Source organism: Phoxinus phoxinus, assembly GCF_949152265.1.
Source record: "Phoxinus phoxinus genome assembly, chromosome: 10".
Classification (NCBI taxonomy): Eukaryota; Metazoa; Chordata; class Actinopteri; order Cypriniformes; family Leuciscidae; genus Phoxinus; species Phoxinus phoxinus.
In genome coordinates, this window is record NC_136885.1 from 22,427,437 (window position 1) to 22,453,638 (window position 26,202).

At 38.8% G+C, this 26,202-nt stretch overlaps 2 protein-coding genes across 4 annotated transcripts; both read left to right on the plus strand.

The window, feature by feature from the left end:
• Positions 1–5: 5 nt before the first annotated feature.
• gon4lb (gon-4 like b) lies at positions 6–20,368 on the plus strand. 3 transcript variants are annotated; one of them, XM_079625062.1, is made up of 31 exons: positions 6–158; positions 1,167–1,387; positions 1,465–1,566; positions 1,702–1,943; positions 3,144–3,218; positions 3,298–3,348; positions 3,453–3,503; positions 3,602–3,700; positions 4,767–4,877; positions 4,989–5,156; positions 5,259–5,478; positions 7,679–7,780; positions 7,869–7,909; positions 7,984–8,096; positions 9,977–10,178; positions 10,401–10,487; positions 11,042–11,216; positions 11,326–11,473; positions 12,102–12,252; positions 12,447–12,563; positions 12,838–14,658; positions 14,994–15,288; positions 15,412–15,575; positions 15,674–15,871; positions 15,955–16,098; positions 17,563–17,868; positions 17,952–18,062; positions 18,205–18,379; positions 19,118–19,391; positions 19,479–19,581; positions 19,691–20,368. In XM_079625062.1, the coding sequence occupies exons 2-31, from the start codon at positions 1,186–1,188 to the stop codon at positions 19,802–19,804; spliced, it is 6,162 nt and encodes a 2,053-aa protein (XP_079481188.1). In that variant the 5' UTR covers positions 6–158; positions 1,167–1,185; the 3' UTR covers positions 19,805–20,368. The 3 variants fall into 3 exon arrangements, with proteins under 3 accessions (XP_079481188.1, XP_079481187.1, XP_079481189.1); XM_079625061.1 differs by having other exon boundaries at positions 53–158; positions 19,067–19,391; XM_079625063.1 differs by lacking the exons at positions 6–158; positions 1,167–1,387 and having other exon boundaries at positions 1,484–1,566; positions 1,679–1,943; positions 19,067–19,391.
• A 194-nt stretch (positions 20,369–20,562) lies between these two features.
• Positions 20,563–26,017, plus strand: gpatch4 (G patch domain containing 4). Its single transcript, XM_079626353.1, has 8 exons — positions 20,563–20,836; positions 20,956–21,056; positions 21,148–21,221; positions 21,901–21,993; positions 22,086–22,196; positions 22,319–22,425; positions 22,688–22,738; positions 24,979–26,017. The coding sequence occupies exons 2-8, from the start codon at positions 20,978–20,980 to the stop codon at positions 25,853–25,855; spliced, it is 1,392 nt and encodes a 463-aa protein (XP_079482479.1). The 5' UTR covers positions 20,563–20,836; positions 20,956–20,977; the 3' UTR covers positions 25,856–26,017.
• The last annotated feature ends 185 nt before the right edge of the window (positions 26,018–26,202 follow it).

Below are 26,202 nucleotides of genomic sequence, written 5' to 3' on the forward strand. Positions count from 1 at the left end.
GTTTTGTGCAGTGGCAGTCAGCGCTGATGAGGTGTGGGAACGGTTTGTTATCGCCTCTGTTTGTGAGGGAAGGAAATGACCGCAACACCCGCCGTTTGTTGTGAAGCGGCGGGCTAGTGTGTATAAATCTACCGATGGCTGCAAACACTTGTTCGTGGGTAAGATCGATTTTTACATTATAAAATGTGAACAGAAAAAAATGTCACCTTTGCGTGGCACAAATATAAACTATTTACGAGTGCCGTGTTTTGCTTAGGAGCGCAATGCTAACTCCAGTTAGCAAAAAAGCTAGCAGCAGAAGATACAATCCTACAGATTTACTGTTTGTGATCTCTATAATTGATTAACAATGAATTATAAATAAAACATACACATATTTTACTGTGTACATTGTACTGTTGTACCAGAAAACCTTTACCGAACGTAAACAAAAGACTGTCTTTACAATGTATTGGTCTATGTTTCATACTAGTGAGCTGTCTAGGTAGGCGACTAACTGGATTTTGATACACAACCAGAAATAATGTTGTCCTGTTATAGTTTTCCTTGTCTGGACTGGTCCAGTCCTTGTAAAGACTGTTAAGTATTAGGTGGAAGACATCAGTTTGGATATTTTTCTTAAAGTGTGTATGTCAGGTTAAATTATTATTTATTTTTATACCGTGTATTCTCCGTGTATATTCATGCACTGAACCGGGACGCCCGTACCGTTTCGGTTCGATATGAATACATGTACCGTTCCACCTCTAAGTTATGCCTATACTTACCAGACACCTGACCAACTCTCCACTGGTTCTCTTCTTCACACCAGATATTCATTTTTCTTCGATAGGAATTATTTACATTTCTGTTTGGCTCCTGATCTGTCTCCCACCTGGGAGGCTCAAAATTGTATGGCTGTGGGCCATCGTATAGGTTTGAGGGGGATTCTGGACCTCCTCAGACTCAAAACTCTCCATACTTGAATAGAACTTTTTTGGCACGTCTCCCTCTTATGACGTCACAGCTCAGCTGTGTTTTAAAAATATGATCTTGACAGAAATGGCTATAAAGCTTATTGTAGGGCAGTTACAGTAATCATTTTAATGATAATTACATTTTCACTCAGACATCTAAACCTTTTTAATATATCTATTAAACATACACACTTTAACCTGTGATTTCAGGCTCAGAGATTGATTGAACATGGGGTGGAAACGCAAGTCGTCATCTCCAGAACTACAACCGAATCCTGCCAAAGCACCTAAGAGGGAATCTATCAGCAGATCTCCTTTCTCTCTCAAACAGTCTCCTAGTTCATGGAGAAGGAAGGTCTCCACCCCCACTAAGACAAAGTCAATACAGACTCCAGTTCAATCCAAATGCCAGGAGCAGAACTCCAGCCCAGGTAATGCAGAAATTAGCAGTATTCATTGAGGGAAGTTAATAGCAGAACTTGATGTTTTTTTTTCTGTGTGTGGGCAGACCATGGTGAGGATGATGCTGACAGTGTCCATGACTCCACTCCAGTTTCATCCCCCCTGCAGTCGGAGGTGGATGCAGAGCTGGGTCTGGTCATCACTGTGGGTGAGTCAGCACATTTGGCCTTGTTATTAACCACACGACTTGACTTTGTATTGTTACTTGTCAAGTCAAACATCACTGTTGTATTTAGGAGTTTTCCAAAATCTGAATGAAGTCTCATTGCTTGCCAATATTTAGATGAGGACAGGTGTGAAGGAGATGAGTGGCTGAAGAAAGGAAATAGATTGAATGTAAAGAAGAGTGGAATGACTCGGGTGGAAGGAGAGTTCCCTGAGGAGAATGGAGAGATGGATACGTCTTCAGAAGAGTTTGAGGAAGAGGATGAGAGTGAGGAAGAGTTGAGGAAGCTGGACAGAGATTTAACGCTCAAATCTAAAAAACTCAAGCTCTCCTCTGTCAACGTTCGTAACATCATTCATGTGAGTCTGACTTAAACACGATACAAGTTTCTTTAAGATTCTGTGCTTATGTGTTCTTGACATTTTTAACAAATGCTGTCACATTACTAAATAGGGCTGGGACGATACACCTATCTCCCGATCACAATACTTGGGTGCAGATATGATATGTATTGCGATTCTACAAGTATTGTTATTTGATATTGCAAAACGTTGAGATTTTTTTTAACACTAGACCATAGGGAAAAGCTAAATCATACACTTATACAGACTGTACATGATGTATAAGATGAGTCCTATTTACAAAAACAATTCATCACATTTTTCTGACTTTTATTTCAAAAGCATCATACAGTACTACATTGTCTTGAAAAAATCATTCAATAACAAAACATTTTAACAGTAACTTGTCGCCACCTAGTGGCGAAACAATGTAATCGATAAAGGCGTTATTTTAAGCGCCAAGTTTCTATCAAAAGCTGATTTACTCCATTTTGATCGCTATCGTGGACATCAGTGTTTATATTTTAACTTTAAACTTTTATCCAAGTACTTCTATGATAATGTGAACTATTGTATCACATAAATAAGGATGCTATGAGGTTGAAAAGATGCTGTTTCATGACTACTCTCTCTGGGTCAGCGGCAGCGCCAACACAGATTTGAATGTTGGGATATGATTTTGTCAAAAGTTTAATAGACAGACGAAATGGAAGAAGATCGCGTAGGCGTTCGAACCGAGATCAGTCTTTTAAAGATGAATCGTGCAGCTCTATTGTCTTATCTCTCGCGCGCAAGGTCTCAGTCTCAGTCTCAGTCTCACGTCTCTTCCACGTGTCCACTTGGGACATTACGTCACTCTAGTCTACACTCATAAATAATGACACATTTCATCCTTTGTTGGAACAAAAGTGGCTAACTTCTGTCAACCTCATCTATAAGCAAGGACAAAAATTAAGCAATTTAATTTGAATTAACATCGATTCTGTAACTTTAAAAAAATCGATTTTAAAATCGTTAAACTTTTTTTTTAAATCGCGACAGCTATGTGAATCGATTTTTTTTGTCCCAGCCCTATTACTAAATCACATAATCTGAGCGTATTCTCTGAATCTTCAAGAAAATAGAACCATTGTAAGGAAACGCTATCAAATCGGTAGTAATTTGAAAATCAATTACAAACTTTTTAACAACAATTTTTGTGTGTGTGTTTGACCTCAGGAGGTGGTAACCAATGAGCATGTTGTGGCCATGATGAAAGCTGCTATAAGAGACACACAAGATATGCCCATGTTTGTAAGTTCCCCCTTTACAGTGAAAGTCTATTTGAACATGATCATTTCAGTTGATTATATTTATTTTCTGTTTAATCTAGGAGCCTAAAATGACCCGTTCTAAGCTCAAAGAAGTTGTTGAGAAAGGGGTGGTGAGTGTTGTTTTTCTTATCAGGAAAAAAATTTCAGTTTGAGAATTTTAACTCTTTGATGTGAGTGTTAAAATAATTGCTGATTTATTTTAAATATATTTTAGGGGATGTGCAACTGGAACATCTCTCCAATAAAAAGGCCATGTGAGATTAAGGTATCATATGGTTGTGATGTATCACCTGTGAGAGTTCGCAATTGTTTTTTGGTTTGTTTTTTGGTTGATGTTCCTTGCTATTTGGACTCTTTTCTTAGCCACCCCAGTTTGTGGACATTCCCCTGCAAGAGGAGGAGGACTCCTCTGATGAAGAGTATTGTCCTGATGAAGATGAGGAAGATGAAACGGCTGAGGAGGTGCATATTCCACACTCACATCATACTTTACTTTAAAAATATATATATATTATTCAAATACTATGGTACTAAATGTTGGGGTTTTGACTAAACAAAATTCTATTTCAAATAAATTTGGTTCTTTTGAACTGTTCAAAATATTTAAACAACCATATAACAAATGTTACTGCACTTCCTAAACCTTTCTAGAACTGAACTTTCTTGGACTGTTAAGAACTTTCTGGAATTTTCTAGAACTGTTTTCCTACTACAATCCAAATCTTGATATACATATATATAGGAGAGAGGGACAGAGAGAGAGAGGGACCTTTATGAGTGAACAACTCAACTTGATCATTTTTTATATGTTTTTCAGTAGCCATATATAATGTCACACAAGATAAGTGATGCTACCTTACAGAAGAACAAGGCTATCTGGACCAATAATGTAGTGAGATGTCAGCAATCACATAGAAGAATAGGAAGTGTGCCTTTTTAGAAGAATCTTCACTAGAAGAAAAGTGCAGAATGCCACTCCAAATGCAAATTATTGGACGGTACCTGTTTCTTGGAGCAGAAATCAAAGGAAAAAAAGAGTGAATAATTTTTATAGAAGTCAAAATAATGGAAGAATGAATAGAAATTTGGAAATTGCTACTGAAACAAATATCAATAAGTATCAAGTTGAATAATTTGCTCATAAAGCTCCTTCATAAAGCTCTTTCTGTCCATCTCTCCTATATAATGTGTGTGTGTGTGTGTATAGGAGAGAATGAAAGTTCAGTTCTAGAAAGTTACTATTCCAATTTTGCTCTTAAGTTAAGTTTACAACTTTGAATGGAAACATATCTATTGAGTGACTGTTTTGTTTAGTTAATAATAAAATGAACAACAAAGTAACTTGTAAAAGAAAAAAGGGCAGGTCTATTATTTTGCATTTACCCTCCAAGACTTAATGCACAGATCAATTGACATATATTATCAGATCGTTTTGTTCCATATATTGATTTGCTATATATATGGTTATCACTGTCAATCGGATTCAACTGCGCATTTAAATGCTTTTGCTTTTTAAATTTTCTCTCAGACATTTTTGGAGAGTGATGTGGAGAGCACGGCCTCCTCACCACGTGGCAGCAGACGTTCTTCCTCTCATACGCCCTCCCATTGTGATGATGCCAGCAACAGCCCCAGACTGGTACTTTACACAGTGTTATGATCACATACACATATTTCATTCTTTCTGCACATTTTTTTCAGGGTTTTAAGTCTCTTCGTCTCTCTTTGTCCTCCTCCATCTTTATCACAGAAGCCCAGGCACTTGAGAGTTGAGGCAGTGCCAATGGGTCCCCCTGCCCCACCTCCTCAGTCCTGTGGCCCCTCACGATCCCTCAAAGCCCCTGACCCCTTCATTGAGAAACTCCACGCTGTGGATAAAGAACTTGAACTCAGTCCTCTCTGCATGGAGCCTTACCAGGTACTGCATTACATACACACAAAAAATGTATCTGCCTACTATATATGGTTCTCTCTAAATTCAGTGTCTGTCTGTCTCTATCTGTCTGTCTGTCTGCTGAAGGCTTTGAGCAATGGCAGTGGAGGGGAGCCGAATGGCAGTCTAGTAGCCTGCCGTACTCGGTCAAAACGTCCGCTGAGGGACGTCCCTCTGGATCAGCTGGAAGCAGAGCTCCATGCACCAGACATCACACCAGATATGTACGATAATGTCTCCACACCAGAGGACCGTGAATGGACCCAATGGCTGCAGGGACTCATGACCTCTCACCTGGACAATGAAGGTCAGTGTGTAATGTAGGGCTTTTTTAAATGGACCAATGGTGGTTGGGAGGTGTTGTAAATGTGTGTATAATATATATATATATATATATATATATATATATATACAGCTCAATTAAATACATTTTCAAATAAAAATAAAAATAAACGAGGCTCGAACATCCATTTCGTAAAAGACATGCGTGTTTAATATTTGAGCACTTACGTCAATGAAAAAACACACTCAAGCATTGAAATGAATATCAGTAAATAATGGTAACTTTAATATAATAAAGTTAAATATTTACAAAACATTTGTTTAATATTTCCACACAAAGATGCGTGATATAGCTTACCGCTCTGAGAGGGATATGGGACACTAGCAGGAAAGACAACATCTCTTTTCTAATATCTTCATGTTTTCTACTTGTAAAAGGTCTGAAGAGTGAATTTTATATTCCACAAGGACAAGACATTTAGGCTGTGTTTGATTTTGCACTGCCAGAGAAAGCGAAACTAAAATCACCCCCGTGTGTGAAACGCGCTTTACAAATAAACTTGACGCGCCTTACCAAGTCTAATAATAAGCACAAACTGTGTTTAAAAGAATTTGATGTGCAACTAAAAACGTAGGCTATCTGTCCTACAGCGTTTTTCTACTTTACCACAGTAAAGAATGCGAATATGATAGGCCTTATTAAAAGCGAACCAAAGGAAGAAACGTTTATAATTCCCTGCAAAAATGGGTGAGACGTGAGTGAAGATTTGGGAAAAGAAACAAGAGATTCCATGTCCAGTGGAATAACTAATGGAATATTGTCAAATTCGCTGATAACCGGGGGTGACCTAGCCTGACGTCATCATACTCAGATTCTAGATTCCAGCATATGAGTCTGATACTGCTCCATTGGGCTGTGATTATGGGGCATGTTTTAACCGAACCAGGAAAGAAAATGCCTCTCCACTCAATTGGATAGACCTACAACAAATCAGAGCAGCGGAGTAAGTGAAGTATGTTGAGCAACTTGCCTTGATCGCAGTTCTCTGTTCCTCTTTTTAAATGAATGCACTGTCGATATCTTCTAAAGCAGACGCGATGGCGGAATCTGCACATCTCAATTCTCCAGTGGCAGCCATCTTTGTTGAAAACAAATTCAACCCAAACGCTCTTTGGTGACTTGGATGATTACGTTACTGTTGATCATCTTTCCATTATCGTATAAAGCCCGCCCTGACAATTTGATTAGTCCAAACAGCTCTGGTTCGAGCATAGTTGCTCCACTACGGATCAAGTACAGACCGAACTTCCCGACCTCAAATGTTGTGGGCGGGGCTAAGTTCGGCTGGCATCCAGGCTAGGGGTGACCAGATCGCAAAACAGAATACAAAGCTTAAATTTATGGGCTCATGCTCAACTCTCATTCGTCATGAATTCAAATATTTCCATGGCTGCTTTGTAACATGTATTTGCTAACTAACCTATTATTTTTTTGTAAACAAAGCTTTGTGGTTCACTCATGTCATAATATTCATGTAAAACAGCATTCTCAAACAAAATTGTTTTGGCGTACCACCGCCGATGCTACTCAGCCACTGCGGTGGTGCGGTTGTCTAGTGTACCGGCACAGCCCTAGTGTAATGCACACTTCACCAAGGATGCATTAAATGGATCAAAGTATCCGGCACTGTTTTCAACATTTATCATAATAAAAAATGTTTCTTGAGCACCAAATCAGGATAATTTAATGAATTTTAGAACAATCATGTGACACTGAAGACTGGAGTAATGGCTGATGGAAATTCAGATTTGACTTAATCACAGGGTTAAATTACATTTCAAAATACATAACATTGAATTAGCTGAATTTTACCTGTTGATATTATTTGGGGCTGTTTTTGACTTCTATCATTTATTTTCTGGCCTTGGCTGAACCAGTGAACCCGTAAATGTAATCATGTCTTTTAAACAAATCACTGTCATGCCCGTTGCACTCAGACAGATGCTGTCAAAGCACTTTTCTTAAATGTCTAAATGGCTTTCTCTGTGAGACTAGTTTAATGTGTGTGCGCGTCAGCGATTAAGTACCTACCTCTGTTTTTTTCCACTCATGTTTTTCTTCCCCTGACCTTTTCCCCAAGTCCTTTTCAGCATCAATGCTCTATGTGTGTGTTCTCACACGTGAAAAATACAGTTCTTCTGATGATTCTCTCTCTTTATTTTAGAAGAGGCTGATGAAGATGACGACCCTGAATATAACTTTTTAGATGATCTACATGAGCCAGATTTGGAGGATTATCGGAATGATCGTGCTGTTCGAATCACAAGTGAGTTTTTATATGAGTTTTAGATTTAATAAACCCCTCAGTTTAAAGTGTTTGTTTTTAGTCATTTTTTTCTCTCTGTCTCTTGCAGAGAAGGAAGTCAATGAGCTCATGGAAGAGCTGTTTGAGACGGTAAAAGGACTTAACACTAACAGGAATAAACTAAAGCCACTCATTCCTCACTCATTTTCTCTACTCTTCTCCAGTTCCATGATGAGTTGGCAGCCAATGAACAAGACGAAGAAGGTCATGAAGAAGATGAGGAACGTGATGAGGAGGCCAATGACACTCCACAATTTAATGTTCCTCAAGCCATTAGGTAACACACACACACACACACACACATCACCTAGTCCAAGGCTCAACAATAAGGATATTTTTTCTGCTTCCCCGGTTATGTAAGCCCAAATCAACTATTTTATATTTATAACTTAGTTATAAAGTATAACTTAATATATATATATATATATATATGTGTGTGTTTATGTCCTTTTTGCGATTAAAGAAAACTAAATGTATTCGCTTGCTAACATAAAATAAAACTGTATTTCTAACAGTACAAAGCAAGGAGACATGTTAAAACACCCTCACGGGACAGTCCTCCCTATGGGACAGAGCAGCAGAGGAGTGCTGTATCTGTTTGGGTAGGGAGGTAGAGAAATACTCTAATGTGTCCGATTGTTTCGCTGTTGACCCGGGACAAAGTATGGACACTGCGGAGCTACATGTACACATTCAGTATAGACTGAACACATGCACACAAATGGCATCCCCCACTGCTGAGTGCTGCACAGGTGCAGGTCTATACGTCACTGCGAACGTGCTGAAAAGATTTCACTGTATGCCTGTGCTACGTGCAGAATCCAGGCACAGAGGCTTTAAATAGAGCTCATTTACTGGAACAGATAACCGCTACATGCACGTTCGCGTACACACAAATAAACCTTTGACACCTACTCAAAAGGCTTCCCTTAAAACATATGGCCCTTTTTCTGATGTACAACAGTCATCAACAGTCCCTGTCTGAGGCCCTTATTTAAAACCTGTCACATCAGGCTTGTCACCTCTTTGTTCTTTAAGGATATGTGTAATTAACTTTGTTACGGAAATAGTACAGTGTCAATCAGCACAAAACTGTCAAGAGATAGACATGTCACACAGTGTTACAGCTTATTATTTGCCTAGTGAAGGGGTCATTACAGCTTGCACTGTGTGAATGTGACTTCGGTGCGTCACTGTGTTCTGAGTACAGACAGAGATGTGGCTGATGTTTTTTTTTTTAAATGTTAACGAGGTACATTGACGTCTGTGCTGTCTTTCCACACTGCGAATGTGTAAATGCCAAGGACTTTTTCCTGTAATGCTCATTTACTAGGCTACAGAGAGTATAAGAGACTTGGTCTGTTTAATTAGTGATCGTAACTTAACAACAATGATTTTACTAAACATTATGATCAGAGGAACATAAACATCAGCATTTTTGCCTTTTAACAAAAATATACAAAATGAGTCATAATTCTATTGCCTATTGATAATGCTGTTATTAATATACCATTAATATGTAGGCAACTGTCAAAATTTCCTAAAAATCATTTAGGTCTATCTCCATTTGGTGTGGAATGCCCATTTTTCTAGATTACGTAAATTCCTAGTAGATAAAATCAACTCCCACACACTTTTTCAGTTTCTCTTGGAAAATCATTACAATATGGAATTAAAATGGTTTGCTATTTATTTTTTATTATTAAACTCTGGATGACTAAGCTGATAATTGTAATCGTATAGCAATAAATAGCTTATATTAAAATTCTATTCTGTTTTGTCTAAATTGTATTACATGCTAAAAGTGAATGTAGGCATCACAACATGATGAAAATGAAAATGGCTATTCATTTTGAAATTTGATTAGTTAGTATTCAATGATTACAAATGTTTTTAAAATGGATACATTGAGGAAATGAGTATATGCAATTCAATATCCGATATTGCCTGATATGGTAAATTAAAATAAATCTTTAATAATAAATAAACTTCTGATAAGTCATGCATCATTAGGTGAGAATACTATTTCAGAACAATTCAAATTATGTCTCATCAAGATGGCATATTTGCTTTGCAATAATTAGTGCTTCTAGTACACATTTTAAAACATCCCTCACTGTCTTCAGATTCAGTATGTTACAGTTTGTCTGTCATCAGGTTTGAGGAGCCACTGGCTCACATGTTGACAGAATGCCGGCGGACCGTTAGAGAGCAGCTGGATGCTTTGCAGCAGCGACGGGAGAACCAGGTTCGGACCACCCAGCATGCTCCTGGGCCTGGCATGGTTCTTTTGCAGCCCAGCTGTCCTCTGGTGGTCACGTCTCCTCAGAGAATACAGCTGCAGCAGCAAATACAGCAAGTAAGAGACTGTTTTAAACACCACCATTCACACTGAACACTTAATTTACCCATAAAGGTTTACCTGGTCACAAGGATCTAATCTTTTACCAGAGAGCTGTTGATCCTTGTTTGTTGAATGTGATTCATGTAATGCACTGGCAAAACATATTTTCAAAGTTTTTGTTTTAGGCTGATATGATTTAAATTTGATTTAAGATTTAACTTAAGTTTTTTCTTGCAGCATGTCCAGTTACTGACACAGGTCAATATGCTGTGCAACCCAGTGGAGGCGCTACAGAGTGAAGCTCAAACCACCAAACATTTCCTGGTAAGAAAATTGGGGATTAAACGCATCAGAAAAGATGCAGAAAAGTGACCAATGTAAAGGAAAAGTGCTCTGCATGGTCGAAAAGCCTGTTGCTTCTCCTGTGTGATAAACCTTGTTCAATATATAATTTTTTAATCAATCTAGTAAAATGACAAGAAAACCAGTATTGTTGCAAATGCATTTTCTTCTTCTCTCCCTTTACCGCTTGCTTCCCTTTGTGTATTTAAGTGTAATTTCCCCCCTCCTTTATCCCTAAATGCCATTTTACCCTTATCTTGTTTAAAAAATATTATTTCCAAGATGTGATTTAGTTTTACAGACAGTGTGATAACAAAGAGGAAATTTAACACAGCATTTTAGAAGCCACGGATCTAGGAAAAATGTTAAAAGCTTTATGCCAAAAAGTTGTTCATAATGTTACATTTTATTTTTGTATATCTCAAAATCTAAGAAAATGGAGTCAGCAAATTTTAGTACTTAAAAAAAAAAAGAGAAGAAGATAATTAGTGACATTACAATGATACTACAAACTGTTTCCTGTTCTGTGTTGATAGGGGGAGTTGCTGTCATTTGCAGAGCGGGCTGAGGAGGGGAGGTCAGCAGTTAATTCGGGTTTTAGAAGCATGTTTAGGGTGTGTAACTTGCAGTCCTCCCTCAAGCTGCTGGAGGAGTTAAAACAATGTCCGTCTCCTCTGTACCTTCCTCCCAAACCCATTCGCCGTCACTCAGGTCAGGCATTTCATAATGAATTCATATGATCCAATAAATCAAGTGAAGAGCACATGCATGGATGTGTGTGTGTATATCTGATGGCTGTATGTTTTTTGTGTTTCTGTAGTTTGTTCGTACCCATTGCTCCCAGCTGGTCTTGCATGGTTGTTCGCCACACGCTCTGTGTTTCTGTACCCAGAGCTTCTACCACAGTGCAGTCTGGATCCAGTCCTGCATCGCACGCGCAGCAAACATTACATCAAAGGAGAAGACGGGTATAAATGGCTCTGACTGTCTACTCCATCTAGTTTCAGTCATGGGAATGAATGTTTTAATGCTTTATAAAAAATGGTTTTAACAGTCTATGAATGTAGTGGGGCATTTACATGCATATGTCATCCTTGCCATGGAAAAAATAAGCAATTACTAAGCAACCACTTTTAAATAGTTGATTTAGATCTATAGTTTTGCTGTATTGTAGTGCTATAAATCCATATTTAAGGAAATTGCATTGCTTATATATAGTCATATAAGTACTTAAAAAAAAAAATTAGAATTAAAAAGAAAACCTCATTAATGTGGGAAAGAAATATACGTTCTCTGAATTTCACAGATTGTCTACACTAATACATGATAACGTCTGTATCTAAGGTGGAAGTAAGTACCTTCTTTGAGAAGTTACAGTTCACCTTTTGACTGCAAATGTCAAATTCATAATGCAATTGGTCCGTGAAGGAAGAAATGTCAATAAGGTTTTTTTGCAGTTTAATGTATCAAAACAAGCACCTCATTCAGTCTGCACAACTGACACCACCTAGCAAACACTTGAAGAAGCAGTGAGCCATACCTTCACCCAGTTTACCCTCTGCCTCTCTCTCTTCCCCTGCTCCCACCTCTCTATAGACTGATAGTATTGGGGTTAAAGCACTTTGCTCAAACAGAGTTCCCATACCACCTGATGAGCCGCTACCTGATCCGGCCCAAGCCTCAAGAGCAGCTGCGTGCACGTGTGAAGGAAACGACGTCCGCCAAAGCCCCACACAACATAATCAAGGTGATTCGTCGATCATCTATTGGTTAATCTGCCCATCTTCATATACACTGTTATTTGTGGTGGTGGACATTTGCTCCCCAGTTTCCTCAATTAATTTCTACACTTTCTGAAACTGAAAATTTAAATCGTAATATTCTGTCGTGTTTAATTTGGGTTTCAATTTATTTATGACAACGTAATGTTGTATGTCTTAGTTTTACTGCCAGAATGGTGTGGTTCCTCCTTTGCCGGTGATGTGCAGACCTGTGGTACCTGGAGAAGAGCGCCCTCCTGTGGAGAGAGAGCAGGACATCATGCCCATCTGGCTGAAGGTATTACAACCCCCTAGACCAGTGGTTCTCAACCTCTAAGCAGCCTCTCTTCCCCTTCTGTACTTCTGTTGGGATAAAAACAAACTCAACAATTGTAAAAAAAAAATGTTTGTATTTTTTTTATAGCATTAAAATTGTTAATATAATCAAGCATTAGTTGAGGACAACTACCCTAGACTTTTTCACTAAAACCTATTGAAGATAAATTCTACAATAAAAAATAATCAATCTGATTTCAAGTACAATCCTAATGGTTTCAAATTTGCCTTTACAGAAAAGCTTGCCATACATCCATAGGGGAGTTTGTCAGAGCAGTTTACAGGTGACCTCCACCACCAAATCTCTTACCCTGTCCTTCCCAAAAGGAACACGCTATCCACAATTCCTCCCTAAAGGGGTTTCTCTGCGTCTACATCCAAGTATAAGTCGCCCTCCACAGCCCAAATCTCAGCGCATGTTCGGTTTCGTCCGCCCTACTCTCACACCATTGGCGAAAGCTCCTCCGTGTCCCACAGGTGCAGGAAATGTATTATCCAATGTCTCCACACCACTTCCAGCACACGGTGTAATATTATTGGCCCAAACACCTAGCACTCCTATAAATGGGGTGTTCCCATTGGTTCAGCCCTTTTTGTCTCCTGCACATGGGACCGTCCCACTGAGCGCTTCTTATCCTATTAATTTCCAGTATGTTACTCCAGAATTGGGTGCTTGTAATCCGGCACACCCTTCTGCCAACTTGCCCCCCACTGTAGTGCAGATACCCCCAAGTGACATGCCTCTAGATATTACTGAGACAGTCAGAACGTGTGGTATGCAGCAAATATCCGATAAGCACAAGAAACAGACCATGCCTAGAAAACTTGCTCCTTTGAAACCAGCCCCCCAGGAATTTCCCCTGTCCTCTAGGAGAATAGGAAACGTAAGCAACCCTGCTGTTGTAATGGACCAGCCAATATCCTTAAATGTTACACAGAATTTTCCATTAGATAACGTTGTTATCAAAGGCCATGAAAATGCTCCTCACCAGAATGCCACCACACAGAGATTGGTCACATCTCCCTCTCATGATCTTGTCATACAGTTAGTCCCTGGTACACAGGCAGTGGAAAACGCCTCAAGTCCCTGTTTTGAAAAGACGACACCGAGGTCAGAATGTGACTTTTTGCAAACCATGAAGGACATCACTCCTTCACACTATAGTGTTCAAAATGGTCAAAAGACTGTTTTTTCTTCTCTGACGTCAGCAGCAGCAGCAGCAGACACTTCTCAGTTTGTACTGGTTCAGACCATTTCACCTACTGGAGTTCCTCAGTTTCTACTTTTGCCCCAAGACCCATTCATCCTGAACCAACCTGCTCCACTTCATGCTGAAGGTACACCAGGGAGTTTATCCCAGCAGACTGCCTGTTCTGACATTCCTGCTGGCTCCATAGTACTAAAGAACACGGAGAGGACTGAGGTGCCTTTAAACAGCATAACACCATCCACAGAAGATGGAGAAGGAAAGGAAGAGGGTGAGGAAATGACTGGAGACAGATGGGAAGAGGAAATGGCTGGTGCTCTGTTTGGTAGTCCTCTCCTGGCACTCTCAGAGTCCTCTTGCAGCCCCGACTCCAGTTTGACCAGCATGGATGCAAGCACGGACAGTGATGCTGAAGACTCCGTGAGGGTGGAGACGGATACTGGAGAGTGTCCTCCTGTCCGGTCGGGCTCTGGCGGTCAGGAAACACAGGGAGTACACAAACACAGCACTGGAGATGGGAAGGAGCAACAGTCCAGTGGGGGAGAGAAACAGAGCAGTGGGAATGAGGATGTTGGACAGGCCGAGGAGAGGGAGAGTGGGGGAGATGGAGAGCGTGATGAAGATAAAGAAGGAGAGAAGAACGGTGATGGAGAAGATGGCAGAAAAAGAGATGGGGGTGGAAGTGGCGATAAAGGAAGAGAAGAGAAGGATGGAGATGGAGAAAAAGATGGAGATGGAGAGCGGGATGAGGAAGAGGAGGATTTTGATGACCTCACGCAGGATGAAGATGAGGAGGAAGTGATGTCTTCGGCATCAGAGGAATCTGTGCTGTCGGTTCCAGAACTTCAGGTTTGTTTGTTTGTTTTTAGAAAATGTCAACACAATTTTTTTTGCAAATGAATCTGCATTATCATAGCCTTATAATGTACAGTATGAAAAAATATTGTATTCTCATTTTGAGATTTGCAAGATTACATTTAACAGTGTTATTAAATTTGTTTTAGAGATTGAGCTTTAGATGATGGCAAAGATAATTGAAATAATATTAAATGAGCATGCACAATTATATTATATACAGCTGATACAAATAAATAAAAAATCTAATATCAACTGTTATCCGATATGTGTATTTATTTTAACAAAACTAGTTTTATTAAATTGTTTCTGCTGTGTTCCCTTGGTAGGAGACAATGGAAAAGTTGACCTGGTTGGCATCAGAGAGAAGACTGTGCAGAGAGGGAGACTCTGAGGAGGACAATTCGCCCGCGTCCCCAACATCCCCCACCTCCCCAAACTCTCAAAACTCTCCTGCTTCCCAGAATTCGCAGGAGGAGAACTCCGAGGATGAGGATGATGGGGCGATAAAGGGTGATGAGCTGGAAGCAGGGGAGGGAGAAGGCGAAAAGCTTCCTGAAGGAGATGCGCCACTGGGCGACGACCCCCCACAGATCACCGGGAGAGGAGGAGGCCGAGGAAGAGGTCAGTACAATTGTTAACACCTGATTGTTGTTTTGAGTGATGTCAAGTTAAAATGAGCCTACTGTCCCGGTTGGTTTTCCAATATGAAATGTTTCAGTGGATATAGTTTATTTACTTTTACAGGCCGCGGTCGCCCACCCCCTCGTAGTCTGAAGCGTAGTCGACGTCAGGAACGAGGCAGTAAAGATGCCTCAAAGCTGCTGCTACTGTATGATGACCACATTTTGGACAACGATCCATTGAGAGAGAGCAAAGACATGGCTTTTGCCCAGGCTTATCTCAACAGGGTCAGATCACTTGTATCTTTGACACTAGTATCTCCTTTACACCAATGATTAGAGAAACGCTAATTTCTCTCTCTGTCATATTTCTTGTGCTGTTATAGGTGCGTGAGGTCTTGCAAGACATCCCTGGTAAGGTGGAGGAGTTTTTAGGACTGCTTTATGAGTTTGACCAGTCAGGAGAGAGCCGCAGTGTTGTAGAGCTGTTCTCCCAGCTGAAACTTCTCCTCAAAGATTGGCCTGAGCTCCTTAAGGACTTTGCAGCTTTCCTTTTACCCGAACAAGCGCTGGAGTGTGGACTGGTACTTACAATCATTTTATAGACGAAAAAAATAAAAAAAACTATTTATTTGATCTGAACCCAACCTCTCTCTCCCATCCCCAGTTTGAGGAGCAGCAGGCCTTTGAGAGGAGTCGTCGGTTCCTGCGTCAGTTGGAGATCAGCTTTGGGGAGAATCCTTCTCATTACCAGAAGATAGTGAAAGCTCTGCAGAGTGGAAGTCCTCTCAGTCCTGCTGGCGTTGAAGAGGTATGGATGGATGGATTGATGAATAAATTGAAAGGTTTTCTGCAGTCAGTAAGATTTATTTATTTATTTGTTCAGCAAGGATGCATTAAAAAACTGATCAAAAGTGACAGTAAAACATTTGTAACGTTATTTACATTTATATTTCAAGTAAATGTTTGTTTTTTTTACTTTGACTTCGTCAAAGATTCCTAGAAAAAAAATAATTGAGATACTTGAAAAAATGAAACATGAAAAAATCCTACCAACCCCAAACCGCAGTTGTTAACATTAAAGTGTCCCATTCTGGTTTGTCGAATATTACCTTTATGCAGTGTGTAATATAGCTGTTTGTGAATGTAAAATGGCTGCACATTTTTTAAGATCAACGCATGACAAAGTTATTGTCTCCTAAAATAAAGAATCGAGTCTGAACTGCTGAAACGAGTCATCAGCAATTTCAGTCTCTTCCTGTTTCATACCTACTTAATGTAACAAATTTGAATAATGCCAGCTTATGGTTTTCATTGGCTCCCAGCGAACAACGTCTTTTTTGACACTTCCTCAAGCACTGAAGTTGTAGCTGAGTGCAGTGTGAAATTATAAAAAAGGAAAGGCTAAGTGATAGTGTACAGTCAGCAGTTTGTAATACAAAAGAGACCTCTTTTGTAAATGAATGAACATCAAATATAAATTATATTTATTACCTCAAGATGACTATCAGTACCCGCTTCAGCTGTCTGTAATCAGTTGTACTGTTTGTTGTCGTGAAATAACAGAATTGAACAGAGCATGGTTCTGCACTAAATATAGACAAGTTTATGAAAGGACTGACAGTGCCAGGTAAACGTAAAGCAGATGAATCTACTTCAAACATCACAACTGCCATAACACAGTGTCTGCACCAGACGAGAAGCGCAATGTGATGCAACAAAAGCATGTAGAGTCCATAATAATCAGGGATGCTCTCTAAGGATGCGGTGCAACACATTTCCGACAGTAGACTAATGTCCCGTTCTAACATACTGCTTTTACGCCTCCAGTGTAGACAGCCTAAGCAATCTGCTGCAGTGCGTGTAAACACGTTGTTTTAAAGACAAGAAAATATGGCGAGGCGTATCTCGCCTTTGGATTCATCAGTACAATGGTGGGTAATGAAGAGAGGCATCAGTGTGTTGTGTGCCTCAAAATATTCGATTCTGACAGTATGAAGCTGAACAAGTTAAGACTCCACTTAGAGACTTAACATGACAAGCACAAGGAGAAGCCAGATGAAGTTAATTGGTTATAGTACAGTATTAATTACAATTGTGTTTCAAATAAATCCAATAGGATTTTTCAAGTAAGGTCATGTCTAAGAGTGTCTTTATGTGGGTGGGCTTGAAAATATTTATCTTTACAGTAGGAGGGCCTGGTTTGGGAACCACTGACTGTTTATTGTCCAGACTTGTCCTCTAAAATCCCTTTATTTCTGCTTTTGTAACTCAGCTCAAAGCACAGATGGTCACCCTTCTTAAGGGCCACACACACCTACAGGGAGAATTCTGGATGTTTTTTGATGAGATGCGTCCACCTCCAGCACGTCCTGGCCAGTTTGAAGAAGCAGTATGGCCAGAGGACATGTGCACTGGGACAGATGGAGAGGCAGGGATGAGTGTGGACTCTAGAGGAGGTGTATGGGGAGGGTTTGAGGAGGTCACACTCCCTGATCTAGAGGAGGATGAAGAGTCGCACAAGGTTCGACAGATCAGGAGCAAGAGGAGGAAAGAAATGCACACGCATGGCAACTACAAGGTGTCTTCATGTTGTACATCCCTGTGAATTCACAGTTGTTTTTCCCATTCTTGTTTAGTTGTTAACCTCGTGCTTTTGTTCAGGACTGTGATTGGCCTGAGAAAGATTGCTCCTGTCCCTGTCATGACTCCAGCCATTATGCCAAGCATCGCAGGCATAAGAGAAAGGGATGCTTGCGTTGTCATAGCAACAAGGTGCTCGCTTTATTTGTGTGTTTGCTATAACATATCTTAAAATATGTGTAATTGCCACCCTTATTATTAAGGAGACTATGTTGCCTCATATTTTATTTTCTCGCATTGAGTTATACAACTTCGTTTTTTTTTTAATCAACAGGCCGCTAATGGCTCAAAGGTGCTGAAAAGTCGTGATTCTGTGTTTCCGTCTGCTGATGCGCAATCTGAAAGGGGAGGGGAAGAAAAGGAAGAGGAAAAAGGACAAGGGGAGGATGGAGAGGCAGAGAAAGAGGTTAAAGATGAGACTGGCAGTGGAGAAAACAGTCCACATCATGGTAAAGTCTTTTCAAATGCTTGTTTTTTACCGGTAATTAATTTAAGCAAGTTTTTAATTATTAAAATTAGCATCATGTATCTTGTATTTCTACAGAGCCTCTAAAGATACTTTTTATTACTACATTTACTTGAATTATTTCTTATAATTTACACTACTGTTGAAAAAAAATAATGATTTTATAAAGCAAGGATGCATTAAATTGATCACAAGTTACAGTAAAGACAATTATAATGCTACAAAATAATTAATTTTTTTTAATAAATCTTTCCAATCATCAAATAATCATGGTTTCCACAATAATAAGCAGCACAGCTGTTTTCAAAATTGATAAGAAATTATTCTTGAGCACCAAATCGTTTTAGAATGATTTCTGAAGGAGTAATGATGCTGAAAATTCCGCTTGGCCAACACAGGAATAAATGACATTTTAAAATATATTAAAACAATAATAATAATAAAAAGTTTGTTGTATTTTTGATCAAATAAACGCAAGACTTCTTTTTAAAAATATCGTACTGATTAAACTTTTGAATGGCACTGTACATGTTTACGGTACTTTTTATATTTGCTAATATTTACATTAATATATTTTTTTTAAATGCAGGAGTGCTCATTCATATATTTATTGGTATTGTTACAACTCTAAAATGTCATTTAAATTACTGAATCTAATTTGTACTGACAGTTCAACTGAAACTACAAACAGCTCAAAAACATTCTGTACCTGCTCCTGCAGAAGGCGATGGGCCTGTGTGGGAGGGAGGAGAGAGACCCCCTTCCCCCATCCCAGAGGAGCAAAAAATACTGAACGAAGAAGGCAATGAGAAAAACGAAGAGGATAAGCTTAAGCATCACACGTCTCCACAGAAGCACAGTAGAGATGAAGAAGATGAATTAGGAGAGAGAGATGCCACTCAGCAGAGCACACTGAGCCCGGCCTTAGACACACCTGTGTGTGCCAAAAACATCTCCCTCACTCCCAGTGGAGAGAGGGTCATTCTCTGGACCAGGTGAGCACAGCGATAAATCATGATGTTTTTGAGCATTGTTTAATGGTGCTTGTGTTTTACATGGCCCTCTTATCATGTGGTTCATAGAGAGGCTGATCGAGTGATCCTTACTGCATGTCAGCAGCAAGGAGCCAATCAGAGCACCTTTCAGTCTGTGGCAGAGCAGCTTGGAAACAAAACAGCCAGTGAGGTACCAGGATTATAAAGTTACAGATCTATTTCCACTGCTCTGACTTTTGATCCTTGAAAAGCAATTTTAGCATTCCTTTCTGTCTTTTTCAACATCAACGTGTCTGCAGGTTTCAAGGAGATTTCGGGACTTGATGCGTCTCTTCCATACGTCAGCTTGTCAGGCCAGCTCAGAGGACGAGGCTGCTGAGCAGCAGTCTGCCACTGATGAGGAGCAGGACTGAGACTTTCTTTCATGCATATGAACTGTTGTCTTTGTGCAATAAAACACCAATGCAGTTCTTCTAGTTGGAGGCCAGTCATGCACAGAAACCCCATGTCGTGAACTAACACCAGCCAAAGATGTATTTTGAGCATGGTGACAAAGGGTCTGAAGATCTCTCTGTAACATATGAAGTATAAATCCATTAAATATGAAGATGTTATCAGACACATGCTAAACACACAAAACCAACTCAACATCATTGAAGAATTGTAGCACAAAAACAGCTCAGGTTCGGATATGGCCTGATTATTGTATTACCATTGGTGGGCGTTCCTGAGCACAAAATGAAACGTTTGATTAGTCAAAAGAAAACAATTGTTCATTGTAAAGCACTAACCAGCAGATTCTCACCAACATTGTTTTTGACAGATTGACTATATTCTGTGAATATATGATCAAATGGGGGGCATGTACAGTATTTTTATATAAAGGTGGTTTTGTTCTTTTTATTTTGCTTCAGAAGTTTTGAGAAAGATGCACAAAGTTGTAGGAAATCAAATAATAAAATTACTATTTATTCCAAGCTTTGTGTGAGACAGAATTATTACTATATATATGTATAAAATATGTGCATACATGTTTGGTCAAGATATTTACAAATTAAGAGTCAAGCACTCTGTAAAGTCTACTCCAGCACACCCCAAATACTTTCAATGACTTTAAGGTCTGTACTCAGATGTGCCAATTCATGTGTAGAAATTAATCTTCATGCTCCCTTCCCAACCATTCTGTCCCAATTTGAGCCTAATGAATCTTGACATCGTCAATCTGGAATATGACCAAATAGCCAAATGGCCGTTACTTCTGAAATCTATTATGAGTCTGTCAAACTTTCTCTCTCTGTGTGTGCATTAAAAATCCCGAACGCGTTTCGTTAATCGAGAGCAATGACCCTTTTCCCTTTCCATAGTTACCTAGCTGGTGTCATGGCTGCTCTCTTGTTGAACGCGTGTTAGCGATTATGATTATTGCTTATTTACCTCTTTTTGCGGTACGAGCCTAATAATGTTGTATTGGATTTACAGTTCTTTGACAGATTTAAAAATTGCACTGAATTAACGCATATTTAATATTGCCTAATCTGTTTTACACACTGCTTCACATTTTCAGATTCTAAGAAGTTGTTCTGGAAATGGCAGAAATGGTCAAAGAAAAGAGTACAGGGCTAAAATTCGCGGAGGAGCAGCTTCTGCGACACGGATGGGAAAAAGGTGAATTCAGAACAGATTTTAGGGCTTCTTTAGCATATGTAATAACACCTGAATCTGTTTGATGTCTAATGTTTGGACTGTTGTGTTTTAGGTAAAGGTCTAGGAAGATCAGAGAATGGCATCTCGGAGGCTATTAAAGTCAAAATTAAATATGGTAAAGGAGGGGTGAGTGAGAGATTTTTTTTTGGGTTGTTGAAAATTACAATAATGAAGTGGGTAGTTGACAACATGGGCATACTCATAAACTCTCTCTCTCTCTCTCTCTCTCTCTCTCTCTCTCTCTCTCTCTCTCTCTCTCTCTCTCTCTCTCTCTCTCTCTCTCTCTCTCTCTCTACCTACCTATACATGCATATATATATATACACTCACAAATATATATATATATATATATATATATATATATATATATATATATTGTTAACAATAATTATGAATATGGTGCTCTATCCTTAGTTACCATATGGTTTATCATCCTAACCCACCCTTTAGCTCTTGCAGTTTACAGTCTCTTAGATGCAAGTTTCTTAATATGAGATTATATAGTAATATTATACAATGATAACTATACAGTAGTTAGAATGTACATGTATACAGAATGTACATGTATACAGAATGTACATGTATACAGAATGTACATGTATACAGAATGTACATGTATACAGAATGTACATGTATATACATGTATACAGAAATTAGACATGCTGTCAAACACAGTTGTAGATTAAGTATAGCATATCTTACTGCAGGTCACGTAAACTACCCTTCTGGTTTTAGGTAATCTTTTTTAATTCTCCAGTTGTTGTAGCCCTTATGTTTGTATTTATATTTGATGATTTGTCTTCAGATGGGCCATAAGGAAGGTGAGCAGTTCAGTTTTCACTGGTGGGACCATGTTTTTAACAAAGCCTCATCCAGTCTGGTTGTGGAAACAGCGCAGGTAAATAATGTATAAAAAACTTAATAAAAGAAAATGATAGCAGTGAATGAGGGAGGGCATGTTTATCATCTGATGTTGTCATTGTGGTTTAGACTGGTGTGGTGGTGAAGAAGTCAGATGACAGCAGTGATGGATTGATCTCTAACAAGAAGCCACGCAAGGCTCAGCAAGCCAAGTCCATGCTCTATGGATGTTTTGTCAAGGTGCAAAACCATAAACGGCACACACAATCAATATATTTTCACAATACCACAAGCATTTATGGAGCGATAATTGAGTATTTGGATTGTGTAATTGTTTTAAAGTCGTCTTTCTCCATTTTCAGTCAGCTACACTGCTGTCAGGTGAGCAGCCAGAAAAGACCTCTGATTCAGATGATAGCAGCAGTTCTGAAGATGAGGACCACAAACTGGACCTTTCCACCACTACCAAGTATGAGCTGCCAGTAGGACAAAATCGTGATTTGTGACACAGTCCTTTAAAAATACTTTTGCATTAAATACTTTCTGTGATATATTATCATTATATATAATGTTCTGCTGCACTAAGCATGCACTTTCAGATGTTTCTGTATGTTGCATTTAGAAGCACTAAAGATCCTTTTAAATGATCCCACAATGGTACTGGTTAGATTTCAAGATCAATTATGCTTTCAGCCAGCTCAATTGTCTTCGTTTTGTCTGTCTGTTTTAAGCCTATCTGACGCAGATCTGCTAAAAGCTTGTGGAGGACGAACAGCACACAAGTAAGCTCTGATCTCATAAAGTTTACACTGATGCATCCAAATCCACAGTATCCTTACAATCATTTGTTAGTCAAACCAATATAAATAATACTACAATAACTCGTTTTCTATCACATTTAAGCAGGACACACAGGTCATAAGAGGAATCATAGACCGCGTAACATTGTTAGTGTTATTGTGGTATTTATATACTAATATTTTCAGTTTTCATTTACATTTTAGTAATTTTGATATGTGCTTTTTTCAATTTATTAGTTTTATTTTAACTCTGGTTGAGTTATTTTAGTAATTCATCTCAACTTAATCTTCCCTTGGTAACTATAAATTTATTAAAAATAAGCTTACGTTTTTCATCTAATATTTATATATATATATATATATATATTTTTTTTTAAAGTATTTGTAATAGTTTTAGTAAACAATAACACTGTCAGATATGTTGGTTTCTTATATATATATATATATATATATATATATATAGAGGTCGACCGATAGTGGATTTTACCGATAACGATAGCCAGGTTGGGCCATACTTGCCGATAACAGATTAATGAACCGATAGTTTTTAAAATTGATACTGGATAAAAACAAACATAACACTCCAAGTAAAACAGTGCTGAACTTTATTATAAAAATAATAAAACTGTATTGAACCATGAAAACATGCTAAATGAAATGATATAAATGTGAATAAATATTTAAGTCAATAAAAGACATTCATTCAAACTGAAACAAAAAGTAATACTGAAATAACAAATAAAACCAGTAACATTCAAAATGTAACTATTTAACAGTTCTTTTCAAGCCAACTTAATTAATAAAAAAGTAACAAAATTTGTATTAAAGTGAAGATGAAAAAAATAAATAACCGAAATCGAATGCTTTTCTGATTCGTTTATGTTTCTGTCGGCTGTATGAACATATCAGTTTGCTTACGTCTCTAGCTTTAAATATGCAACTTCTCTGCATATTTAATGCATAAAAGTGACCAGCTGGATATGAACTAATACAAATAGAGGGTAACAATTGTGACATTAAACATTCGGGTCGGACTCACGTTTATGTTTGTCAGTGTTTTAACCGCTTGAGGTTAGCGTCCTCTCAGCCTCGAAGGCAAACAAACATACTGTTGTGCTGTTCTTTCTCTACTAATGCAGCATTTAGTCAACAAATTAATCACTTTATAATGATATGACAAAATGTACTGTATACATACATTTGAGCTGTCGGTGCTTTAAACGCGCGTCTGATGTCAGCGCTCTCCACGCAGCATGTGCTCTCAGTGCAGCACGCAGAATCACGTGTCGAAATAAACAACACGAGGCACGAGTTTTTATTACACCTCTAGAGGCCGCTCTTGTACTGCATCATGCCAGCAGACCCTTCTCAGCTCTTACACTGTGTAATGAATGACAGCGCGCGCTTCTCAGCCGCTCCAGCAATGGACGCAACCAGGAAATACTATCGGTATATATTTTTGCCGATAACGATAGTTCCACCAGTCAACTATCGGTGCCGATTAATCGGCAAAACCGATGAATCGGTCGACCTCTATATATATATATATATATATATTTATTAGAGCTGCACGATTCTGGATAAATGTAGAATCATGTTGTTTTTATACAAAGATTGTGATTCTCCCACGATTCTGAACAGACTAAATTAACAGTGAAACTAAATAAAACATGTAATTTACTAGATGTTCTGACAATTTCTGCAGTCTGTTTAAAATGTTTGATTTATAAAAAATAAAAAAGGTTTGAATGAATGATTCAATGACAAATAAATGTTTTACCTGTCCCCTGTCGCGACCTGGTGGCGCAACGATGTAATCAATTAAATAATTTTTTGAAGTGCCACATTTTTAAAAGGTGATTTGCTCTATTTTTGTCTTGTCCATAGACATTAGTGTTTATATCCGAGATATAAACTTTTATTCTAGTACTTCTGTAAGAATATGAATATATGTAACACAGAAATAACAATACTGTATGGTTGAAAAGACAGGTGAAGCTGTTTCATGCCTATACATAATAACTGCTTTTTGTGGCTCAGCAGCAGCCACACAAACGCAAATTTGAATGTTTCGGTGTGATTTTGTCACAGATTTAATAAACACCAGCGAATCATTGTCATTTAGGAATGAGATAGCACGGGTGTTTGAACCGAGATCGTGACCTTTTAACGATTTACCGTACAGCTCTAATATATGTGTTTATGTTTGTTTGTGTGAATAGAGGAGCCAGACATGGACTTACCATGAGTGCCAAACTGGCTCGGCTTGAGCAGCAGGAGCAGGAGTTCATGAACAAGTATGCTAAGAAGAACCACACTGCTAAAACATCCACAAGCAGCACAGATTGTCTAAACCCCGCGGAACATCCAGATATTAAAGAGAAAACAAAACGCAAGAAATCAAAAAGGCAGGATGGACCCTCTGAGAATAATATCCATGAAGATAAGATGACAACACAGGTCCTTGTTTCAAGCAATGACACTGAGGATAGCAAACCCAAAAAGAGGAAAGACTCTAATGGTGTGTCTGTGAACGATGATAGTATCACAGATGTTGAGCCAAAGAAGAAGAGAAAGAAAAATCGCAAAGAAAAAGAAGCACCTGAGGATGGTCTTAATGGAGAATGCAGCGTAGACGTGAATGAAGCGTTCACGCACACATCAGAGGAACGAGATCTGCCAATGGGTGACAGCATTCACAAGAAGAAGAAAAAGAAGAAACGGTCCAAGGTGGTTGCTGAGACAGCTGGCACAGATGAGATCATTGAGGTTTCCACAGACGCACTCGGCAAACAACCACAGGAGGGCAGTATTGAGCATCAACAAACCTCTGACAATGTCTCGAAGAAGAAAAAGAAATCCGTCATGGACCTCTATGAAACCTCTCCGTCCGCAGATGTGGAGGACTCAACTAGTGTGATGACAGTGACACAGGACACTGGCAATGAAGCACAGATGACAGATACACAAACAGAAGGACAGGAGAACAGCAGGAAGAGGAACAAGAAAAAGAAACGAAGCAAAAAGGAGCAGGAGGAGGTGGTAGAGAATGTTCAATGTGAAGAGTCCGTGCCGAAGAAAAAAAAGAGCAAAAAGTGAACGCACTAACTCACTACAAACACAATGGTGGAAGTTGATCAGAATCTGTGCCGCTGAAACACAAGGATCAATTCTCTACCAGATGTTACGTTTCAGACTATTAGTTGAGTCACATGACAAAATGCAAAACGTGTTTGTTACACAGCACTCATATTTATTCTTATAAATCATGATCAACCGTTTAAGCTCGAGACCAACAGGGTGACATGAAATAAGCTTTACACTGGTCTGATTTGTAATACATTTGTGTAATGCATATTACATAGCATATTATTCACAGTGATAAAAATGTGATTATTATATATGAATTGTTTTAAAAATAGCGTGGCATGATCTGTGTGGATGAA